The sequence below is a fragment of the Paralichthys olivaceus genome, chromosome 7 (assembly GCF_024713975.1).
Source record: "Paralichthys olivaceus isolate ysfri-2021 chromosome 7, ASM2471397v2, whole genome shotgun sequence".
NCBI lineage: Eukaryota > Metazoa > Chordata > Actinopteri > Pleuronectiformes > Paralichthyidae > Paralichthys > Paralichthys olivaceus.
Window position 1 is genome coordinate 13,613,813 of NC_091099.1, and position 24,753 is coordinate 13,638,565.

Sequence of the window (24,753 nt, forward strand, 5' to 3'; positions counted from 1 at the left end):
TATGCAGATGTTTTTATATTTCAACCTTAATGTGATTATACATTTTTAAAAAACCAAGCCACACAGGACAAAGGAGGAGAAAAGTTTAAAGCTTACATGGTCCTGAGAAAGACTTTGTAAGATTCAAATGTCCATGAACAAAAAAATCTGAGAAGTGTGGCCCAGCCCAAAAACCCAAAAGCCTTTCCTGGCGTGCATTTTTTCCAAACCTCCCTTCCTCTTTCATCCCGTTTCTTGAGAACTGCTGAAAACCAGCTAAGAGCAGAAACTCTCCCTCTCTCTACACTGTAAAAGACCATTATGCCCTCTTGACCTGTTGAGTTTAGAGCTGGGGTCTAAACAGAAAATAATTTGGCCAAACTGACAATTCACACACAGGTTTCTTCTATAGAATGATTTAAGCCTGTTTTTCTTAGCATATGACTGATTAAAAGCAATTTTAATTTGTTCCCAACAAGGCAAATTGATAAACTGACAAACACTGAGATTTAAAGAGTATTATTAACATGCTATAACTGGCTACATTGCTTTACAGTGTGACAACTCTCAATTTCACCAAGGCTGTTCTTAGCACAAGCTGCCTTAACTTCATTCCTGCACAGTAGCACATCAGAGCATACGCTAACTCCTCATTTTTTCCAAACTGGAAAATATTATAAAAATGTGGATTTAAGAAACCTGCTAACCAGGGTGTATTTGCTGCTGCCCAGCTTGAATACAGTGTAGGTTAGTGGGGAAATGATGAAAGCGGAGAACTGACTCAGTGTCGTTTGGCTTTGTGGGTTAACGTTGCTTCAGTTTTGCGAACCCCAGTCCACTACAGTAAATATAAGACATATCAGAATCAGGATGCTGGAGATGTACACTATTAATGCTAAGATTTAATTTAGTTTCTTTAGATTCATGGGAACTTAAATTAATCTTTGACCGGTTCCAGTGCTTCAGATAAGTGAAAGATTGAGGTTCAATATTAAAAGCATGTGATGTATAATTCTAATGTCTGCACTATCATTTCAAACTGAAAATTCTGGATTTCTTGCATGCAGGAGTTCATGCACATCGTCCTGCAATTTAATTTACTAATCTCAATTTTGAAATTTCTGCAGTTTCGACATATGCTCCACATGAGCCTGTGGGGTTGAAGAGGTTAATGACATACGCCACATTGTAATTGATCAGGCGTCAAACCCATGGTGCTGAAAAGGTGCATCTGGAGGCCATACCTGCATACATGTGCAGGAAGTCTAATGTCGACCAACAGCATAACAAAGAGAGAGCTTGAGAAATAGATATGAGTTGAAGAATTGAAGAGAGGGGTGATTGAGTGCATTTTCTTTTTCTTTTTCATTGGAGCAATCATGCTGACCATAGTGGTCCCCCCGCCAAATGGAAACATTGCAGTAAAAGCCTATAAATGCATGACCTTATGTGGAAACTTAATGATAGCCATAAGAGAGTGGTCTACTAATTAGCTTGAAATCATGTCAAGGACAATAGGATGGAGGATTTGAACCAGACCGCATCTCTGCTTCACATCATTAATCTCCTAACTCTGTCCAAATGCCAGATTTAACCAGACAAACATCCTTATGGTCCTCAAGACTGAAGAGGGAGAGAGAGGGGGAGACAGAGACAGAGCGAGGGTGAGTAGTGGATGGACACTCCCAGTTAAACACATGGCTTCAGTTTCCCCTCTCTACCGTGTGGCCTGGCCTTGCATGAGACCAAAACACTAAAACAACCAAATATGGTGTTCATTAGGGCGACTCAATGTATGGTGCTATAAGCCACCTCTCAAACCATTGTGACACACTCAAAAAGTTAGATTTATTGCTAATTTATTTACTGCTAATGATCTAAAAACCTTACAATTATTTTTGCTCTGTAACGGTGGAACCCAGAATACAAAGATTTACATGTGAATCAAAATATCTAAATGGAAATCAGGAAATCACGTTCTGCTCTGTGAACAAAAAACCTCACATCCATTTTGTCCTTATTTGGTGTGGAGGACTTTGCCAAACGCTCCACTAGAACATTTTTCTCCAAACATCCACTGACTCCTCTGACTCAACTACGAAGGATAATACTGACATCTGCAGGAAAGAATGTGGTACGACATTTTGAAATCACTCATGCACTGATACGAAACAGGATAAAAAGGTAGGGGTTGTTTTGAAACTTTTTTATTTTTTGGTGAATACAAAAAATACTTTTGTGACCAGATAAATATTATACATACAGCATCAAATCATAAAACCAATGCAGTCTGTTAAAGAAAGCACAACACCGATTCATAACAGGGCTACTAAGGTTTTCTATTTCCTGTTAATACTCAGACAAATCAGTTAGACAATATATTTCAGGGTAATTCTTACATTTACTGATAAAAACAAATCTTTTTTTTCTTAATAGTGATTAGACGATGAAACAAGGAAGTTATTCAAACACAAATTGCCACATGCTCATGGAATGCAGTCTAGTGTTAGAGTTCTGATATGGTCTCTGAATCCGAAGGTATCCACAGATGCCCTTTTTATTAAATATCAGCATTATAACATTGGAGGCAGGTATATAGGTCACCAGCCAAGGCATTGTACTGTATGGCAAAGGGACTAGGTGACAGTTTGTTAAGACCTCGATGGGCTTTAGCATGGCATCATGTTCTGATCCAGAGAGGAAGAGGCTCAGGCTCCAAACTGGGCCTGATCTTCAGCTGCTCACAGGACAGACTCGAGTAAGGCACTAGTACACAATGCAGACCAGACACTGGCATGGACAGACTGAGGAGATGAAGTGCTAAACATTTCCTATATAGAACACATCAATATACCAAAGTAAAGGAAAGTATTGGATCAGTTTCCTCCATCAGAACTTCCTTCTGCTTTGTATGTGACGGAAGCTTTAAATTGCCTTCTTCAGTGCGTAAGTTTATGATCAGTGCAAAACGTATTTCTCGTGTCATTCAGGAGGGCAAAGCCAAACATCACTGCACATATGCAATCGACCAGCCAGTGACAGCGCAGACTCTGGTTACTATCTTGCTAAAATCATTGTATTGCTATTGACCGTCAGTCCAAAGTGAAAATACCTTTGCAATAACAGCGGGGTGACGAGCGGAAAACTAGCCGTATGTAAGTGTGTGTGTGTGTGTGTGTGTCTATGTGTGTGTGCAGTACAGCGGCACCCAAACTTAATCTGGCCAGTGTTATTGGGAGAGGAATTAATTCAAGAAGACAAGCCAGAACAAACATGACAAACAATGTAAACATATATTTTCCTTACACAGCTCTGTGTAGGTGAGGGAGGAACTGCTGGGGTCACATGAAGCGGCTCGACACACACAAGGAGAAAGACATATTTGGTCACATATGTCCTTAGAAAATGTTGTCAAGAATAAATATTTTATAGCAAGTGTTGGCCAGTGGTCTGCTTTATTTATTGTGTCACTCTGACCAAAATAAGATGCATCAGAATCCTTGATTTGAAATGATGAACAACAATTTCACATTTTCAATAGTAAAATACAAGGGCCTTTCCACTCTATACTACTCTATTGGTTTGTAGCCTCATTGATATGTATGGACATTATGGTGCATGCAAAGCAGTGGTGAAACAAGGAGTCCCTCCGCCCTCTGCTTTCTATTAACCCTTGGATGTTTTTACATAGGATGTTGGAGTACAAGCTATGGACCCTTAGGTTGGTTGGAGATGTCACGTGTTCATTTCTATTTGCTCTGAACCTTCAACACTTATAGAACATTCAATGATTATAGAGGATTTCTGCATTCATAACATCTCAAATTCATGATTGTAACAGTCAGTAATGCTCATGATGGAGTAACACTCAAAGCAATGATACGTTTACCATACAACTTTATCACACTTTCTCAACCTGCTCATACCGACAACTTTCTCCTTATTGAGTGTCATTAACTGACAAAAACAAACACACACACACACACGTACACACTCACACACACATACATACACACTCACACACTACAGGGCACAGGCACTTGTTGTTCTCACCCAACAGGCCTGTTTCAAGTGCTGTATATTCCTCGATTATAAGAGAGTAAAGCAGCCATTGATACATTGGCAACATCAGCCTATGACAAGAGGGGTCTCATCAGTGCAGCGCACGTCCTTCCCCACTCGGCTCTCAGCCCTCGTCCTCCCTCAGCTCGCTGGGCAGGAACTTGTACTGCTGCTGCCGGATCTGAGCCAGCTTCTTACGGGCTTCCTCCAGCTCCCTCTCCTTCCTCAGCATCTCCTCCTGAGCCGCAATGATCTGAGGAGAGCAGGAGCAGAAAAGACATGAAATGTGGATTTCGCTAGTTCTAATCCCGTGGACATGTTCAAACTATAAATGGCTCTGAACAGCCTCCATTTCTTTTAAAAATCTATTAGGATCTAAAGTGAATTTTAAAACTATACAAATACCCTATTTCTCATGAGGATAGTCTTTGGGTACATGTCCACGTATTTGGATTTGAATTTCAAATCAAACACTAACTTTGAGCTCACAGTGCCACCTTTCAGCTTTAAGGGGATTTACAGTGGATCCAAAGAGCTTTTTCCAAATCACTTGAATGGGACTGTGCATTAGAGGACATTTTAAATACAATAATCAATATTTAAAGCTGAAAATAAAAGCCATGATGTCAGTGTTCGTGAGTATAATGTTTCATGTCTTTTCTGTGAATGTTTGGCATAAAACATAGTAGGATGTTTCTGTTATTTCTTCAATATAGCAGAGGAGTCATAGAAATCATCATCTTGTTCAGTTCTCTGATTAGAGTTGGAAAAATAGTTAGTAAATTAGGAGTTTGAAAAACAAAATATAATATTTCTTATACTCCTTTTTTTTAAAGATAGTGGTCTATCAAACACATTCTAAAGTCTTTAAAGACATAATGTGTTGAAATCTCCCCCTTGCACAACAATGATCAAACATGAGTGAGACAGCAAATCTCATTGGTCAAATAGAGAAGCTGACAAGATAAAGCCCAGCTGGGGTTCACCACTGACTGAGACACCAACTTAATCTATCAAGATGAAAAGTAAAGCTTCCTCTAGCACCCTGCAGTTCTGGAAAAAAAAACAGACACATCAATAACTGTCAAATTTTCACAGAGACGTAAAGGAAGCATGTTATCTGCTGTAACAGGAAGATGCTGAAAGTCTTCTAAGAGCTGATGTTTTGCAGCTGGCAAACCTTCTAAACGGCTTTGAAGTGAAGCTGATGAGCCCTTTACCCACAGCAGCTCATCACAATCTCAGAAAAACAACAGTGGCATTTCAGCACATCAGCGAGAGCCGCAAACGTTCGGTGAAAAGGGCAAACCACACAATAAGGATGATTTTTCCTCCGGGTCTCTCATGAAGATCTTTCAGGGTTTTGTCTCACCTGAGCTATGCCTCCGACGAATTTAGTCTTCACCACCACGCTGTCGTCTTCGGTCTTGTCAAACGCTGCTTTCTGAGCCGCCTTCACCAGGCTGTCTGAGGCTCGCTTCACGGCGTTACCAGCAGCCTTCAAACACACCGTTTCAAAGTTAACGTGCACACACGCACAGTTTCCATGGACAAATAAAGACTTTATGGTTTGAGTGTTACCTGTAGTCTCCTCATGGCTTCAGAATCCTGGTCTGCCTTCACCTTGCAGGCCACCAGCAGCTGAGCTGTAGAGGCCGCCACCTGTTTGGCTGAAGAGATGAGCTTCTCCTCGCTGGCGTGGCCCTGAACTGAGGCGTTAGCTGCCTCACACAGGTTACTGGTGGCTGCCGCTACCAAACGAGCCTACAGCGAGCAAAGAAAATCACAGTCATTACCTCCACGGAAGAGGATTGTTTGTTTGTCGGTTAGTCTGCAGTATATAACACAAGAACTACCAGATGGATTACCATGGAACTTGGTGGAAAGATGTGGAATTTCTGTAAAATTAACTGATGGAGTGTTTTTCCCCGTTTGTGAATTTTTCAAGGAACAATGCAGAGATCTTTACAAACAAAATCAGCTAATATCTATGAATATGTGCACTTTTGTGCAGATCTGGAGTTGATCTGGATTTTATGACTCAAAATAGTTATTGGTGGGGTGAAGTTTATAACTGAATATCAGAGAATGGATATTTGTGTTTAACAGATTGCAGAACATTTATGTGTTCAAATATATGTATATCATTTCAATACATATATACAGAATATGTGATAAAGTAGCCTTGATGGGGGTAGAAACTCTTATAGGAGTAATTTTTTTCAGCCTCTTACCGCTGATATGAGACCCTGTGACCACTGGCCATCATCCACTGCATTAGCTAGATTGGATCCCACCTGAGGCAGGGTTAGAGGAAGAAGTTATTGTATTTCAACATTAGTTATACAGCAGTATAGTCATCTGTCTGAGTGGTTGTGTACACTGACCTTCCCTTGTGCCACCAGTTCTCTCTGTGCTGCTGATGCAGATTTAACGAGAGCACTAGTTGCTGCAGCGATGGACTTCGCGGCCTCTAAGATCTGCTCCTCAAAATCCAGCGTCTCATCTGCCTGCTGGGAGGAAAACCACACATCACCTTAAGACTTTGGAAAAAGTTAATTATTATTTATGTCTGTAACAATTTGCTTATAGTGCTGAGAATTGTTCATCATGAACGGCTGAACATTCTTATTCCCAGAAAAAATATTTATTACCGTCACCAAGAGGGTTATGTTTTTGTCTGCGTTTGTTTGTCTGTTATTTAGCAGAATTACACAAAAACAAATGGATGGATTATCACAAAATGGTGGAGGTAAGTGTTATGGGTCAGAGAAGAACACATAAAATTTTAGTGTGGATCTGGAGCAGGGGGCGGATACAGGATTTTCTTTTTGTACTTTCTTTAATAGCCTGAGACTGGGCCTTTTATTTTTACATTTTCATGGATTTCACCAGAGAGTAATTCATGGATCTTGATGAAAAAATCAGGCATGTTTAGGGGATCCCAATAAAAGATCAAATTAAATATGGTTTCATAAGGGAGGTATGCGCTCTACTGAGTGCCATTCTAGTTTTTCTATTTATTTATTGGCCTACAAATAAGAGAATGTTTTCATACTACGATTATAAAAATACTTTAATCACCTCATGAAATATCCACTAAGAGCTCTTGTTTATTTGCAGAATATAATCGCCCTCCTACTTTCCTAAAAAAACAAATCCCCCAGAAGAGTCCTCGTTGGGAGCTATACGCCCCTAAGTGCAACCCATGATGTTCAAATTGCACACAGAGCACAATCATGATTATTTCTTATTTCTGACAACAGAGTGACATTTTGCAATGTTTCTCAAAACTGAACTAATACCCAGAGTGAAGATCATAATATATCAGTTCAGGGACAGTCAACCAATGACAGTCTCTGCCTCGGGGAGTCAACAGCATCTGATTGACCTCTATAAACACACAAGGCACACGTGGCTGGAGACAGGGCGGGACACTGTAGGAATATGTTTGATATATAGTTGGACTGAATAACAACCTAATATATCAAACATATCAGACAGAGCCCTGCAGAGAAGGCTTCCAGGTCTACTACGGCTCAGAGAGGGCAGGTAGTGGTAAGGGGGGGGGGGGGGGCATGCCGAGGGAGCAGGAGAATCCTCCCCACACCAGTGCAGGGTGGGAGGGATGAAGATGAAGAGAGGAGAGGAAGCAAAGAGAAGGAAGGAGGAGAATCCAAACTGTTTTGGATAAAGTAATGTTATTTTGATGCATAAGCATAGATTACATGGCGGCTTGATACCTCAAAGTCTTGTAAAGACCCTTTAAAATTCTCATTTTATGAATCATTTTCACTTCCTTAAAATTGCAAGATTTATAAACTTATAAACTAAACTCCTTGATGAGATGAAATAATCGGTCATGTGTAGAGGACTGATTGTTATTAGTGTGTGAAATTTGGTGCAGATCCAAACAAAAATATGGATCTAGTGAATTTAAATGTGGTTTCATAAGGGGACTGTCGGGCCTTGGTGGAGCTATACACTCTGGTGCCATTCTAGTTATTTCTTCTTCTGCAGCTGAACAAAAATGTAATTTAGAATGGACACATTTGGAATGGGGTTTATCAAGGCATAGCTGAAAGCGTCACTGAGAAAAAGAAGTAGTAAGGTTCAGTGGTATCCTCCTTTAAATAGTGGAGTTGCCTCCTATTAGATCACTAGAGGGAGACACTGACATCTAAAAGAGGAAAAGCCTTTCACTCGCTAATCCCCTTCTCATAAATGCAGTCTGTGGCTGTGGGATTATAGTCTGAGACAGAGCATTATATGGTCTTTATTAAAACTGGTGTAACCTAAATATGCACTCACACGGGCGGAGGGTGGAAGTGACCATCACTGTACAGGAGGAGGAATAGAAAAAGGGGACACACAGGGAACAGCACTAGGATCTAACTATATTCAGTCTCCGTAGACAGATAAACAACACAACCATCATGCAATTACCCACTTCACAAACACAATCCCATATTACACATAGAACAATATGAAATTGATTTCCAAGAGCTACCATGCCCTGTATCTTTATCCTTTTATTTTCATTATGCTGTAAAGTTGTTTTGTCTTTTAGGAGATGAACCACATTGTGAAAAAGTCTCCCTGAGCGTAGAAATGAGGAACACTGCTGTAAAACAAAGGAAGTAAGTTCTCTCTTTTGGAGAAAAAGGTCACAACAGTTCATTACACATTTGAACTCATTCCAACACAAGCTCGAGGACCCAGCGGTGCAATTGTGTCTCCTGGCAACGCAACTCCAAATAATGTCCGAAAGTGCGTTTGAAGAAAGTTTTCCCGAGCATTACATGTTTGCTCACCGGACCAGCTGTCTGACTCAACACAGTGTGTGTGTGTAACAAAGACATATGTTCTTTTCTCCTTTTATGATGATGTAAAATATTGCAGCTCAGTCGCTGAAAAAGACGACTCCACATCAAAGTCAGTGTCACCTTTTTCCTGCCTTTGCCCCGATGCACACCCCTGCTGATTAATGGCAAAAAGCTGCGTGTGGGTTTGAGTGGGTGGAAAAGTAAGAGAGAGGGGCACTTATACCTTGGGCTTGGCCCTCGGTTTCAGCTGCTCCAGTTTCTTGGCGGCGGCTTCAATGGAGGCCGCAGCTCCGAGGAGCTCGGTCTCAGCGATGACAGTGGGGTCCTCGGGGTCCACGCACTCTGAGCCTGAAAAGGGATCCACACATGCCCAAATGCTGGTTACAGTGTGTTTATCTACTGCAGAAGGACGATTCAGGAGATAACATTTTCATTTCACTAGTTAATATAATAAGAATGATAATAAAAAACCAGAGTAACAAGGCTCTTCACAAAATAATAACTCAGCAATGCAATAAAACAAAATAGATAAAAGAACAACAATACGACAACAAGAGAACAACATATAAAACTACTAAATAAGAAATATATTTAAAAAAACTACAAAAAATAAAAATGCTCCTCTATGCAGGTCAGTTTTTACCGGCTTTTTACAAGGGGTCAACATTCAACTCCAACCAGATGTTCGTTTCTCATGCACAAATCCGGGCATCACACAGATGTTAAATCTCAACTTCCTTCAACAGCGTCAAAGCTCATGAACTCAAACAAAACTATTTAAAGTCTAAAGTCTCAAAGGTAAATAAAATAAACTTAAAGTTGGATGAAGCGCACATCCGATGCATCATTGTCTTTTTATAGGTTTTTAAGCACCTATAAAACAGAGCTGTTCGGGAACAGCTTGGTAAAGCAGATGGAGCGATGTTTTCATAGATTACGTCGAGCTCAAGGGAAATCTGTTCTATAACCCCCCCACCCCTCCAAGCCTTCATCTATTTCCCTACACCCCCCCTCCCTCCCTCGTTGTGGCTCTATGAAAGGTGATCTGAGGGAACGAAACACACTATATCCCACTTACCTCCATCTGAGGCAGCAAGGAAAGAACAGAGGGGGAGAGAGGAGAGAGAGAAAAGAGGCAGGGAGAGAACACATGGGACATTAGGGAGGTGAAGTGGATAGCCCCGCTGGGTCTCAGGCTGTACGCTGAAATTTAATTCTCACCCAAACACAATCTATTACCCCTGTCACATGCAGCAGTGCAGTTTCAGGAGGAAGCAGTCGAGTGTGTTTGTGTCATAACAATCCCACACAGCTTCATTAAGGACAATTTGTGGGGCAATCTCTCAGCGGTAACATTTCAATATTCAAAAGTGATTTTCCTGACCCATCTTTATTAAGGATGGAGACAGGTTTGACTCACTAACACAGTAATATTATTCATGCACTGGAGGATAAGGCCTCGTTTGACTAATCTCCAACAATCCACTAATGTATTTTTTTTAATGTTTTATCAAATTGGGTTAGCTCCTGATGGGAATCTCCATTTTTTTAACCAGCTCTATGCTTCAATCTCAGCTTTCCGTGTTTTACACAACATCGCAAAGTCATTTCAACATTAAAAGCTGCAGCCCTGGAAAGCACATGAGCCTCTGTAAAATTCATGACTCTGAATAAAATGACATTTCACAGAGTACCAAACACTTTGAATGATAAATATACACAACTTTCATGTGTGTTAAATGAGCCATAAAATCCTGACATCACTGAGAACGGGGTCACAGACAACTTACTTACTTGTCAACCCAAACTCTTGTTTGTGTGTGCTGTGTAAGAGTGTGTGACAGTGTACATCTGCAGTGTGTGTGTTATGTGTGTGTGTGTGGCCTCACCTTTCATGGCCTCTGCTGTCTGGACGAGCTCTGTCACACATGCTGCCACGTGTTTCGAGTGCATGGCCAGCTGCTGTTTCTGCTCCGGTGTAGGCTTCTGCAGCACCTGACAACACGAGAGCCCAACAGACGCACACACGCACACGTGCACACACGAAGATTAATCAGAAACTAAAGGTGATGGCTGACATTAAACATCTGTATCTGTTCTGCCATCGTTCCAATGAATCTTAATAAATTATGTATATAGCCTGATGGATATGGATTTTTGGAATATTGTCTGAATACTGTATATCGCTTGATATAAATATGCCAACATATTAATCTTTAATTATGAGAAACTCTGAAGCACTAATAACTGCAAATAATAATAATAATACATTACTTGAATTTAGGGTGGCCAAGTTAATTTTTACATTTGGATTTTTGGTCACTTGAAAAACTATTTTTCCTGGAAAATTAGTTTTTACTATTTCTTCATACTAAACTGTAAAGGTACAGTCTGTAGATTTTAGTGAAATCTAGTGTTGACATCGCATGTTGCAGCTGAATATTCGTCATCTCACCCTCCCCTTCCAAACATGACACAGAACCTGTGGTCGGCTTCAGTTGTCATAAAAACTCAAAAGGTGTTTAGTTTGTCCAGTCTGGTGGACTGTAAAAAACATGGTGGTCTCCACAGAGACGATGTAAATGTAAGTAAGTTGTTTTCTTTACCCTTCAAGGAGCAGATATATGTAAGTTTCACAGCAACACACTTACATGACATGATGGAGAGTTTTATCATGAGCTAAGGAATTTTTTATGCAACGAGGTGCTCAGAAATGAAATGATGTATAAATTGATGTGAATGGAGTGAAAAGGAAGCCAGGAAATAATTGACAAGCATCACAGAATATCATCTTTTATAAAAGACCTGTGAAATCTCACTAGGTAACAGTAAAGACCAGAATCCACCTATACAGAGCTGGAGATACACATGCACAAGCCACCATTATTTATTTATGACACATGTTTTATTCTAACCTGCAGCACCTGCTCCAGAAGGTTGATGTATCCACTGGTGCACTCAGATCCGTACTGCAGGGCCCTGCTTCTCAGTTCCTCACTGACTTCGTGGTGGAACGCTGCTTGCTGGAAGGGTGAGAAACAATGTGGTGTGATAAATTTAAAAAAAGGATAGAAACATTGTTCCCAGTGGAATGTTAAGATTCAACACAGGTCCTGATATCAAAGTAAAAAATGTGCTACTCAAGGTCTGGAAGAATCATCACATTATTTAATTTGGCAAATATAGATCAAATGAAAAGGTAATAAAATCTCTAATGATGTGATTATAAAACACAGCATATGATGCTCTGGTTCTCTCTGTAAGGTGCATGACTTTGTAAAAACGACTGAGTCACTTTCAGCGAGAGCAGTGGACTAGACTCTCGTGTTCTACTTGCTCTCAGCAGGCCGGGCTCATGTGTTCCCTGGCAGCCTAGTCGCTGCCTGCGTGAGGCCTAGTTCTGGAAGGGCAGTGTGGATTAGCACCTTGCAGGTAGTCAGCATATCAGAGATGGCTTTTCGGCTCAGGTTGGCAGTTGCAATAACGTCCTCCTGCTGGGCAGAGTTCCCCGCAGCCACCGCCTTGGCCGTCGCTATGGTGATGCCCTTTGTCATGCGGGTGAACTCCTCGGGTGTGGTGGACTTGTCTGGGACGTCCTTGGACTGGAACACCTGATGGGATGATGAACCACAGACACAGGTGGTTGGGAGCAGGTATGGATGACGCTTGGATATATGAATACAGAGTGGAACATTCTCTTATAAGAACTGCACATGGATGCCGTGTAACTTCAGTAAGTGCAAACAGAAAATCCTAAAATGGGCAGTGGTATAATTAGTAAATTAGACTGTGGATTTGGCTTCAGCTCTTGGCAAAGCCTCCTCTCGAGGTGGAGGTCCTCTGATAAGCATGAGCAGTAAATTACAAAAAAAACCACTTGAAATCTTCTTCCTTTCTCAGTCTGCCTTCGTCTGCTACCCAGATCCTAACAAGAGCTGTGAGAACCCTGGAAGGGCTGTGAGGAAGGAGGCGGAAAGAAGCTGGACTGAGAACAGAGAAAAAAAAATCTCAGAAAAATAGACACAGATATCCCTGACCTCTTTCAGCCAGCTTTGAGAGAGGTTATATCTCATCTCCCTGTTGAGCACAGAAGAAGTGGTTTGGCCTGTCAGGCCTTCTCACCGTCAGCTCCTGCTTGATGCACTCTATGGTGGCCTCCAGTGCCCTCGTCCCGCGCGTGGCTTCATCCTCCACTGCCTTCACAGTTTTTAGAAGAGACGTCACGTTGGTCACCATGACCTGTGAAAAAAAGTAATAATGAGCCTCGCAGTCAAACCAGGAGGTGGAGCTCTTTCTCTTCGACTGCAAAGCTTTATATTGCAAAAAATGATTTCTGTCTCCGCCTTCACGGTTCTGTTAGAGTGAATAATGGCTACATGTGTTAAGGATGCTCATCAAATGGAAATTAAACAATCTGAATAAAGACAATGGGTTTATTTCAAAATTAAAAGAGGCTGATTTAGTGCTGGTGATACATTTTAGTCACTGACACAGAGTATTATAAAAATACATTTTACTCATGGTGACACATTCTGTTCTTTTGAGGCTGCATTCACCAAAGTGAATATCATTAGGTTAGGAATCTGAGCAACATGATCAGCAGGAGTTTGAGAGGGTCGCTCTGGGAGGTCACCATATGTTGGAAGAACAGAATCAATCTGTCAACATGGCCGAGGTCATGGGTGGCCCTAATTCCATTTTGTTGAGAAAACATGAGAAACCATATGCAACAGTTGGGATGACAGTTGAAAGTAAAATAAATAAACTGAGGAACTTTTCAGGAGATTTTTAGACTATAACCATAACAAATACTTGTCCAACCTTTACCTTAACATAACATAACCTTACCTTAACCTTGAAACATGTTTTCATCTTAATATTAAATTATATACATTATGGGAACTTGCTTTTTGTCCCCATAAGGACGACAATTCCCATAATGTAACTGTGTAAATAGGTTCAGGTCCTCACACACACACACACACACATACACACACACACACACACACACACACACACACACACACACACACACACAATGCAAAATGTATATCTTTGTAATAAGTCCAGTCCCACACACAGATAAAGCCAATAAAATACACACCCTGATAAGGACTCTCATATCCTCCTTGAACGCACAATGTTGCTTCCACTCATGTCAAACTAAACGCAGCTCTAATAAAAAGACAGCGTTTGTGGAATGTACGTGCTGTGTCCTCTCAGTTAAAAACCATTAACCGGACAACCAATTGGAGATCGCATCAGTGAGATCAATACACAGCTGATTCAGATATGAAATTGTCATATGTCATTTGTTTGAGCCGTGCGTTCTTTTACCTTAGCGGCGCCCTTCAGCTGATACATGGACGAGTCGTCGGCTGGCTTGCCGGCGGCACATTTGGTGGCCCCAATGAGTTCGGCCAGAGCTTTGGCCACATCGCGCACCGCATTTATCAGAACCACCTGCGGAGATAGAGCTGGAATCAATACGGCACAATGGTCAGAGTATAGGTTTATCAGCTGTTCCCTGAGGAGAGGATTTAACACTGCAGCCCTTATCACTCCCACCTCGTCATGATACTTCAGACTTAGTGAGGGGCAGAGATAGAGGCATATACACACAGGGAAAAGAGGAGACACAATGTGTATCAAATAAAACTAAAATCACACAGAGAATATAATGCTGGCTGAACAGACAGATAGAAGTCATTCATTGTAAATTACTAATACAGGAGGAAATAATAATGACACAGTGTCATTATAGAACAACAAAGCTCCCTACAGCAGAATTCAAATGTAATAACTGAGCTTTGTTAAAGATTAAAATGATTAACTAGAAATGAATGCATACAACTGTGACTACATTTGGCTGAAGCATAATTGTGTTTTGGTTTTGCATCACCTGTGTCTCAGGGTCCTCAGAGCCCATGCTGGTGGCTCCAAGTTTGACCACCTCAGTGAGCTGGGTAATGGTCTTGGCAGAGGACTGGGCAGCCTGGGCCAGTTTCTCCTGGCTGGATGCGGCTCCAGCAACCAGTAGCTTGGTGTCCTCCACCAGCGCCTTAGCCGTCTTCAAGATGTTCTCCCTGAGGGACGGCACGGGGGACACATTGTTTCTCAAGCTGCTCCACAGTTGCACTCAAGCACCAGCAGTATGAAAGGAAGCTGTTGTTTTGCTTTGTTTTCTGACACAAACATATGTTTATTATGGGCATTCATTCATTATGTGAAGCGTATCTCAGTAATCTATTCAGTATTTATAAGGCAAACTGTACTTCCACTGAGTGAATCATCCCAAGAAAATGAAGAAGAGCGTCAGAGCGGCAATGGATTCCCTGCGTGCAGACTGTACAAGCCTCAATCATGCAATGCAAACTTTTTCATAGTGTACTAATGCCAGCTCATAATGATGTCGTCATGACAACATTTACACAATAAGACGACGAATGATAAATAAAACATAGATCATTATGCTAATCTAACTTATTAATTTATGCTGCTCTTTTAGGTGATTTCAGCTTTTCATTTAGCATCATGTGTTTTGCTCTGCTTGTCTTGTTTGAGTCAGAGTCATCGCACCTGTGGTCGGCAAAAGACTCTTCATTCTCAGGGCTCAGCGTTCCAGCTGAGGCAAACATGATGGTGGTGTCCAGGTCAGCGATAATGCCAGAAACAGCACTGGCTGCTGTGATGCAGGCCTGGGTGCCTTTGTTCCCCGCCTGCAGTGCTGACAGCACCAAGGACACCTGGAACATTTGAAGCATGACATTAGATATGCAGAGAAGTCCTTCAAACATGCTGTGTCCAGAGGTATGAATAACACCCGTTTCTTGCATGTTTTTAATGATTCCAATGGAATGTCTCTTGTTGATATTAAAAAGGAAAATGCTGGTGGAGCCTTAACAGAGCAGGTAAGTGAGGCTGTTTTTTTTGGGGGTGAAATATCTGGACAAGCTGGATTAAAGCAGGAAGCTCGGACCAAGACAAGAGAGCAGGGTTAAGCATTCGTTACATCAGAGTCTGCTGCACAATCACATTAACCCAATGGATCTGTGTCTGCAAATCACATAACTCCCTTGAAGACTGGTCTCTGCCCATCTCTCATCAACAAACAGAAAGCCCTGAGAGGAACATTTCAGTCACAAGCTTCAAATGTCAGCAAGCATGAGACCACGGATTCTAAATGTTTTACGTGAGCCCTGAATGAAATTATAGCCTCAGAGTGGAGAGAATTTCTAACATGTGACCAACACTGGAAAAATGCTAACAGGGTCAAAACAGGGAGACGTTAGTATTATTATTAAATGCACAGTTTGAGTGTGGTCAGGAGAATATGGTCTGATATATTTGATGCTATATTTAATCACCTTAAGTTTTACAGTGAAAATAATGAATAATAAGCACAACACATACCTGCCTGCTACAATATAGTGAACACTTTCTTAAATCTTGCACACGCTTACAAGTTCTCTATCACTTTATTTAAATAGGGATGTACTGTATATACAGCCGTGGCAGTAGCAAATGCATGAAATATATTTTCATTAAAATGCAAATTCTAAGTTGATGCTGCTGCCAAACTTCAAACAGCCAAGATAGCAAATTATGACAGTAAAAATAGACTTCCCTTAAAAAGGCAAGATAATAAAAAAACCTCCTCCTGCATGAGATAATGATATACCGTACCAGTTCGCGTCCACATGGCTCACCTTCTCTGTGACTGCACGGGCGCACTCGATGAGCTCCCTCTTGGAAAAGCTGTCAGTGGGGCTGAGCTGCAGGGCTCCCGCCTTCTGAACCAGGTAGATACAGCCATGGCCCAGCTCTTGCACCCGTGTCTTTATCTGGAAACCAACCTGAAAAGCATAACCGAGCGTTGACTTACACTACATCCTATTGTCTCATTTGTGCACTGTCAGCGTACTACACAATCACAGTCATGTCCCTAACTGGTGCGTCTCTTATCCAGCGAGTGGATGAAAATTATGTCAAGCACCCTAAGAGCGGGAATGCTGGCACTACACTTCTAACTTCCAGATTGAGATTCACGGGTGGGTGGTGTTTCACTATGAGCATCACTATAGGCTTTTAGACTTGTAGAAGCACAATGTCGCTATGGTAACCAACAGGGTTTCTAGCAGCCTGTTATATACAAGATATTGTAAAGAGCTGTGCCCTTATTAGTGAAATCTTTTCACACATTGCTTGTCCTCTGGACGATGCAGCATGTGATTGCAGAGAGTGGTAAGGAATACATTTCTGTTTGATCTCACGCTGTCTGGAAAAGCATTGAAAAAGGGACACCACATCAACAAACGGCCATCATCTGCCTTGATCAATATGTCCGAGTGTGGATATCTCACTCTGGTATTTGAGGGGAACAATAGTAATCTGTTAAATCTTTCCCCCACATCCTCTATAGGACAGAGAACACGGCTTCTTACCTCCTCTGGCTCTGCAGTAGCTGCAGCAAGACGTCCTTGGTGTGCTAGCTGTGCATAGTCCACTGTCACCTGAGAGGCAAGGCCACCAAGCTCCTCAGGGCAGGTCACTGACTTTGTCATCTGGCCACAGATAGATAGATAGATAGATAGAGTACTTTATTCATCCCCGGAGGGAAATTAAGGTGTCATAGCAGCTTGTGTATCGGAACACAACAAAACACAATGCAATAGAACAAAACAAAACAAAACATTTAGGTAAAAAGAACAGAAACAGAAACACAAGATGAATAGGCAGACAAGTAGTGCAGTGGCAATATGATGATAATAGTAATAATGATATGATGGTAATGTTATTGTTAGACAGTATATAAGAATATTAGTACAGTATATATTTATATATATATATATATATAGTATACAGTATAATACTATATATATATATACAGAGAGAACATACATCATCAGAGGAGTCAGGTTAATTCTTCTCTTCCCACTCACACATATTGTTGTGGTAGTAGATTGGGACAGTAACGTAGAGCACAGAGTCAAGCATTGATATCACAGCCCATGCACTCACCATCTCCTGTGCAGTGATGGCAATGGCCTTGGAGAACTTAACCATGGTGGTCTGGTAGTCCACAAAGGATCCCTCGGGTTCAGGCGGTGTTCCTTCATCCAGCTGTGAAGATCAAACCTTTAGCAGTGGTTTTATTTCAGGGCTAAGATAAATTTCCAATGTGACAGTGTTGCACATGTGACCTTGTTGGCCATCTTTCTCACATACACACACGCACACTCGTAGTGGGATGACAGACGTAATATGAAACAATATAATTTATAATGTTAATTGTGGAATATTACTCTTGGTAATGAGCATCAATTTGTTCATTAACATTTTAGTTTTGGCCCCTGATACCAGGATGGTGACCAGCCATATTTTTGTAAATATTCAGAATCACATCTGATAATGACAATATGTTAATAATTCATTATTATGCTATAGGTTTGAAAATAATCTGCCCTACATCAAAAATATATTTATTTAATAATGGTCACCTGCCTATATTTAAAGTGAGAATAAAATAGAGTGTGAGCTAAATGTATATATCTGAGAATGTGCAGATCATCATTCATCGCAATGTCAACACACTGACATGTTCACCAGCAGGATAAGTGACAGCTAACATCATCAGTGGACTATGGATTTGAAACTTGTCATCTCCTGGACTAATGAGAGTCATTGACAAGGACACACTCGCAGCCCCCCCACTGTGGAATCCCCCTCACAGGGAAAGCTCATTTTGTCTTCAGACAGATGAGGAAGGGAATATGTGTCAACCTGAAATCCATATAAACCACCGGAGCAGACGTTACACATACTGTTTCCTCGATGAAAACCCACACAAACACACTCACCCTGCCCATGGACTCTGCGATGGACTCCACCATGCCCCCCACCATGCCCCCCTCACTGGCTGCCTCGTTCAATGTCACCATGATGTCGTCCACAGCCTCCTTCATCAGCTGGGATGCTTCAGAGATGGCATCGTGGGTGTGGGACGCCTGGGGACACAGTGGGCTGATTAACGGTTCTGTGACACTGTCTTGGTTTAGCCAGAAAGAAATTTATCAGCTTGACTGCTCCCGACTGTCCTTACAGCTGGTAGTCAGAGTCTCACTAGAGGATACTTCACCAGGCTGGGTCAGTTTTGTACCACTGTATTTTCAAATAATTGAAACTCCACGGTCTAAATTTAATAAAGTCAACATGCTATACGAGAGTAAAATGTAGTATATCAGATTGTAGCTACACACTATTAAGAAAAAGGATTATACAGAGCAGGGTTAATCAGGCAATCATTTTGTTACACACCGACTAATGATGCCAACCAGTGCTGGTTCAGTCCCTGCAGGTGTTCCTGATGTATTACATTCACAATATACGAAGTCCCCATGACCTTTGACCACTGAAATCTAATGAGGTCATCTTTCAGTGACAACTGGTAAACAATAAGAAATAAGAAATTCTCTACAGGCAGGCTTGAGATATCTCAAGACAAAAACATGTTTTGTTAGGCCACTGTGATTTCTGACCTTTAACCACCAAAATAATACATAGCTATGCAAATATTATGAACTTCTAAGTACCTTCGGATTTCCGCCACCTTCCTTGGCAGCGTACAGCATCTGCAGGGCTGACTCCGACAGGGTCTTGGTCTGGTCCAGGATGGTCATCTGCTGCTGGTGGTCATTGAGCTTTGAGGCGAGGCCCACCGACGCCATGATGAGTGGATCGAAGTAACTGGCCAGCTGAGTCACCTGGGAGAAAAGAGAGTTTTAAGAGAGCTGTCTGAGGAAGGGTTGAGTCACAAGATAGAACAGACAGAACAGGGGTTTTCTATCTAAATCCAGAGTGGATGAAGGGATATATGATCAGACTGGCACCTTGTGTCCTAGTTGGGCAGCTTCGCCTCGGGCTGTGGTAGAGACAGGATCAATCAGATGCCCAATCTCCTGCACAGAGGATGTCAGCTGCTCCTGGAGCGCCTAGTGAGTTACAATGGGAGAGAATTATAGTGTAAGTCACAACAGAAAGAGTACAGATCCCATTAAGGTCTTTGTCTCAGACAAGATAGAGCTGATGGGGTACTTGAACTCACTTCCATGGAGATATCATCTCTGCAGGGCAGGGTCTGCCCAACAGCAGCCAGGGAAGCTTGCTCAATGTCCCGGATGCACTTATTGATGTTATCAATGGAGTAATCACACTCCCTCTGTCCTGGGGCCTTGTCCCTATCATCAGACATATTGAAAACATGTAAATACATATCTTTTTGTTTGAATGAACATACAGTATAAATATAGATAACACACAAATTGCACACAGGTAAGACACATTGACATTCAATATTTTGGGAGGTTACAGTAAAGCTATACAAGTGGCTTTGGCTCAGGAGATAGAGTGGATCTTCCACTAAGCACATCAAAAAATGATATGAACCCTAAATTGCCACTGACAGCTCTTCCGTGAATGTACCATACACAAGCACAGCATATAGTAACACTGTATGTGTGTGTCAATGTCAAAGTAACTTGTATTGTAAAGCATTTTGAGTGGTTGATAAGACTAGAAAAATGCTGAAGAAATGCAGATCATTAAGAATAAACCATAGAACAGTCGTTTAGATCAGCAATAATTACCCATAAAATGTTATATCTAGGTTGTTTACTTGGTAAAAACTGACATTGGTTGTCAGGATCAATGACTTCCTGAATTCTTGCTGTCATTCTTGCTTCCAACCAGCAGCCATTCAAGTCTTTATGCTAAGCTAATCAGCCGCTGGCTTTAGCTTCATATTTAGCATTGAAAGATGAGAGCTGCATCGAAAAACTATGCCCATAGCTGTTGTGAGAATAGAGACATCTGTGCATGTGCCTGGAGGATGATGATGAAGATGGAAGACAGTGTAGACGATAACTTTGGTGAAACATGTTTCAAATCCACTGAATCATCATCAAGTATCATCATCTCTGCATGAATCTCAGCATCTATAAACTAATGCTGCAATTTGCTTGTCTGAGCAGATGTCACATGATAAAACCCCCAGTTTCAGCAACAGGTTTTTTTCTTCAACGGTGAGCAAACCTTAAAACATTTTGATTGAGGATAATCCTGCTGAGACGTATGGGGTAAGGATTATTACAAACCTAATAGAGGTGATGAGGCTCTTGATGGAGTCAGACACCGTCCTCGAGTGGCCAGCAAGTATGGACCAGGTGGGCGGATCTTTGGGGTTGAGGACGAGTGAGCGGGCAGTTTCTAAAAGGTAAGTGGAGCTATCGAGCATTGAGCGGGCTGAACGCACAATAGGCTCCTGTGCGGCTGAGCCCTGTGGAGGTGAAAACACGAGTGCCGGTGAAACAACAGTTTAGATTAGCACATCAACAATGAACAATGCGAGCCACATTGGTATGAAAGAGTTGTTAATATTTCTTGACGACTTTGGAGGGATCAAAGGTGCAATCAAAGGGAGGGATGAGATTAGAAAGGCAGCTTTACACAGACGCAGGAAGAAACACCTTTAGTCTTTATGATCCGAGCCAAAGCCTCCCTCGACAATTAGATTAACAAGCTGAAGATTAGAGCAGCTGTGCTGTGAGAGAGTGCAGTTAAATGCTGCCCTCCAACAGATTACAGCCATAAAGCTTTTTAGAGGACTGTGTGAGGACGGTTCCGCTCAGATTGAAAAATAAAAATCAATTTTTCTCCCAAAGTCTTTCCTTGATATTAAAAGAAACGGGAAAATTGGAGCTCAATCCAATTCCCTGCCATGTTCGCTGTAGAAACCTTTTGTATTGGCTCATATAAGAGTGCCTCTTTCAAAAGGATTGAGTGCACACAGTCACATACACAAGCCATTAAATCAAGTCAAGCCTCAAAATCTATGTCGGATGAGTGGTGAAACTTTACAAATTGGAGGATTCTGAGAACAGAGGATGTCATAAAACAACACTGTCCATTTTAAATCAGTTCAGTCATTAGCAACTGTAGAAAATGAAAAGATAACATTGTGAATGTTTTATTACAAACAAGCATCAAAATGACTGAATACCTCATTGCTGATTTGTGCCGGGATGCTCGCAAACTCTGGGTTGTTGGCAAAGGTTGAGAGGTTTTCTACAGCCTCGAGGAGCGGGGTCGTAGCAACACGGCACCTGTTTCTGTTCTCCTCCGAAAAATCTCCATCTAAGCCCTGAAACAAGACAACACCATTTCAATATTTGTCTATATTGGATTTATTTTTGGATGTAACTGAAATATACACACATCCACAGCTTCTCACTCGATGAAGAATTTCTGTAACAAATTTACACTCAACGTTTTGATCAGTTGGGGAGTTGACCTTGATGGTTTTGACGAGGTTGGCTGTGGTGTTGGCAACCTCTTTGGCTGACTGGACAAACTGTCTCCTCGCCACCGGGTTGGAGGTTTTGGAGGAAGCCAGGCGGCAGGCGTTACAGAGAGCTGAGGTGTGTTTGGCTACAATAGTTGCTGCAGACAAGACCTGACAAATGGATAAACACCATCACGAAGCAGAGTTGTATAAAATGAGGCATCCCCGATGAGGTGTGCAGGGCAAATTATTTACGACATTGGGATCGATTTTAAGGTTTTCAAAACTAATGAGCCATTTAATTTATGACACAATAGATCCATACCAGGGAATGGCTCTGTAAAATATTCCAGCCCTGGATTGGACTGTCTTACCTGTGAAGGACTACTGGTGGGGTCCACAAGGTTCTGACAAGCCATTTGTATAGCCTGGTGGGCCCGAGCAAACTGAATGGGATCCACCAGCCCCTCGTGACCTGACTGACTATTGGGATCAGACACGCCTACAAGATAAGATGCCTACAGGGCAGAAAACAGAAACCCTGTTATGGTAAAGATCACTTTGCCACAAGACAGCTTTTATTGTCCTTGAAGACTCTGTTATCACACTCACACGTGTGTTCAATGTTCTCTGACATACAGAAATGACCACATGAATACATGAATAGATACATACATAGATGCATATTGTACACACGCTGCATAATAGGTCATCTTTCTCAGAGATCAACAGTGGAAACAAATGATTTGTCAAAGTGTGACCTTTTCAAGACAGGCCACCTGAATCTTGCTTGGAGGTGATGATGATCATTTTCTGCTACAGGGGTGGGAGTCTGTAAAACCCCCAAATGAAACCAGGGGCCTGTACCGGGAGGCAAGCTGCACATACCCAAGACATATTTTCAAATTCTTACCACCGTGAATAACTTGTTTTTCGAAGCAGGTTAAAACTGGCTCCTTTAATTCTGGGTTCTTCTATCCGGCTATGATAGAATTCATGTTGAAGAGATAGAGTCAATAATTTAAAGCAACATTGTCAGAACCAAATGCAGCAATCTCAAAGAAATCAGCAGAACAGCATCTGATCGTTGTTTTAAAAAGGGTCTATTTGTTTAATGTGCACTGCAGGTATCAAGAGTAATGCTGTAATTCTGTGCCTGTCAATAAACCTTAATCCCATCATATCTGCAGCCTTTTATAAGAATACTCGTGGTATGTTTGGTTTCTTGTTGGTGAAATGTTCTGAGTTGAGATTGTACTCTCAATTTAGTCAAACTTGTTGCCATGGAAATATGGAAAAAAACTGATTTCAAGAAAGCCATATTATGACAAGGCACCACTTCACAACCTGATTAAAATAAATGTGAAGTTTCATGAAAGATGTCTGAATGGTTTTCAAAATCTGCTCTGAAAACAAAAATCCGAAAGGTTTGATCAATAAAAACATGCAAGCTATTATTAACCCAGTCTTGGATCTCACCTGTCCTGCAGCCTCCGTCAGCCCACAGAGAGCTTTGGACGCCACACCCACACTCTCCCCAAAGGCGAGCACGTCGCCCGTCTTACAGTGCTGAGAAATACCTGCCATCGACTCTCCGAGGACCTGAGGCGTTTGGAGACGGAGAAATGTTGAAATGCAAAAATACGATTTCCACTTGCCTACAACGTAGAACATCTCTGTCTGGCAATTATTCTAAAAGCCTATACCTTTGAATTTTCCATGACACTCTCGATGCAGTCAAAGTAGGAGAGTTCGCTGACAGGCTCGTTGGGATTATCTAGGAGCCCTCTGACAGCCTGTGTACAAAAAATGATGAATACGAAACAATAGTTATACACAATAGAGACACCACTGAACACTGCTCTGAGAACCTTTCACAATTATCAGCTATGGAAATTAGATCTGAAAAAGCAAACACTATAAATGTAAATCAAGCTGATTGTAATACACTGCCATGATAAATCATGATAATCAAGGCTTTCAAATGCACTGCGTCGTTGTCATTTTCAGTTACTTGAGCTTAAGTGATTGTAGGCTTCAGTATGCAAAATCCTCTTGATCAACCGGGGTCACTAATGCAGTTAATGTAGTTCTGACTTTAATATCCATCTCCGATGAATGTCTCCATAAGTGTAATCAAATGCAAAATACATGGAAGACAAGGGTGGAAAGATGCTCCTTGTTTCGCTGATGGAAAACTACAGTACAGGCACGGACAACATAAAACAGACCTGAGAGGGTTTGTATGTGAGTGTGTGGTAAAGCGTATGTGAGGACGGATACCTCCAACTCCCTCAAGGCGTTGTCACACTCCTTTTGTCCCGCTGCTTGCTGGGTACAGAGCGTGATCAGCTGGTTAATACTCTCAGTCACCGCCCTGAAACACACAGGCAGCCACACAAGGCTTTTTAGCTCTCACATGTGTCCCCCCCCCCTGCCTGCACACACAGCCTGGCTTCACTCACACTAACTAACACATGCTTTTAGCTCCCCTCCTCAAGCACATGGCACTGCTGCGATAGGCTAACGCAAGAGTATAGAGACTGT

General features: G+C 41.7%; 1 protein-coding gene across 4 annotated transcripts in view; it reads right to left on the reverse strand.

Moving 5' to 3' along the window:
• Positions 1-3,139: 3,139 nt before the first annotated feature.
• tln2b (talin 2b) overlaps positions 3,140-24,753 on the reverse strand; it is an 82,037-nt gene continuing 60,423 nt past the window's right edge. The window contains exons 31-57 of one of the 4 annotated variants that reach the window (XM_020079370.2): positions 24,490-24,583; positions 23,913-24,002; positions 23,686-23,808; positions 22,581-22,724; positions 22,216-22,377; positions 21,925-22,065; positions 21,020-21,201; positions 19,972-20,104; positions 19,757-19,858; positions 19,460-19,630; positions 18,728-18,874; positions 17,889-17,990; positions 17,312-17,431; positions 16,577-16,723; positions 15,447-15,613; positions 14,770-14,953; positions 14,205-14,330; positions 12,990-13,106; positions 12,293-12,478; positions 11,783-11,890; positions 10,757-10,862; positions 9,091-9,215; positions 6,429-6,554; positions 6,276-6,338; positions 5,623-5,805; positions 5,414-5,539; positions 3,140-4,294 (exon numbers count right to left, since the gene is read on the reverse strand). In XM_020079370.2, the coding sequence (XP_019934929.1) occupies positions 4,166-4,294; positions 5,414-5,539; positions 5,623-5,805; positions 6,276-6,338; positions 6,429-6,554; positions 9,091-9,215; positions 10,757-10,862; positions 11,783-11,890; positions 12,293-12,478; positions 12,990-13,106; positions 14,205-14,330; positions 14,770-14,953; positions 15,447-15,613; positions 16,577-16,723; positions 17,312-17,431; positions 17,889-17,990; positions 18,728-18,874; positions 19,460-19,630; positions 19,757-19,858; positions 19,972-20,104; positions 21,020-21,201; positions 21,925-22,065; positions 22,216-22,377; positions 22,581-22,724; positions 23,686-23,808; positions 23,913-24,002; positions 24,490-24,583 (3,604 nt within the window). In that variant the 3' untranslated portion in view covers positions 3,140-4,165. Of the gene's footprint in view, positions 4,295-5,413; positions 5,540-5,622; positions 5,806-6,275; positions 6,339-6,428; positions 6,555-9,090; positions 9,216-10,756; positions 10,863-11,782; positions 11,891-12,292; positions 12,479-12,989; positions 13,107-14,204; positions 14,331-14,769; positions 14,954-15,446; positions 15,614-16,576; positions 16,724-17,311; positions 17,432-17,888; positions 17,991-18,727; positions 18,875-19,459; positions 19,631-19,756; positions 19,859-19,971; positions 20,105-21,019; positions 21,202-21,924; positions 22,066-22,191; positions 22,378-22,580; positions 22,725-23,685; positions 23,809-23,912; positions 24,003-24,489; positions 24,584-24,753 lie in introns of all 4 variants that reach the window. The other 3 variants (XM_069528466.1, XM_069528465.1, XM_020079367.2) reach the window with 3 other exon arrangements.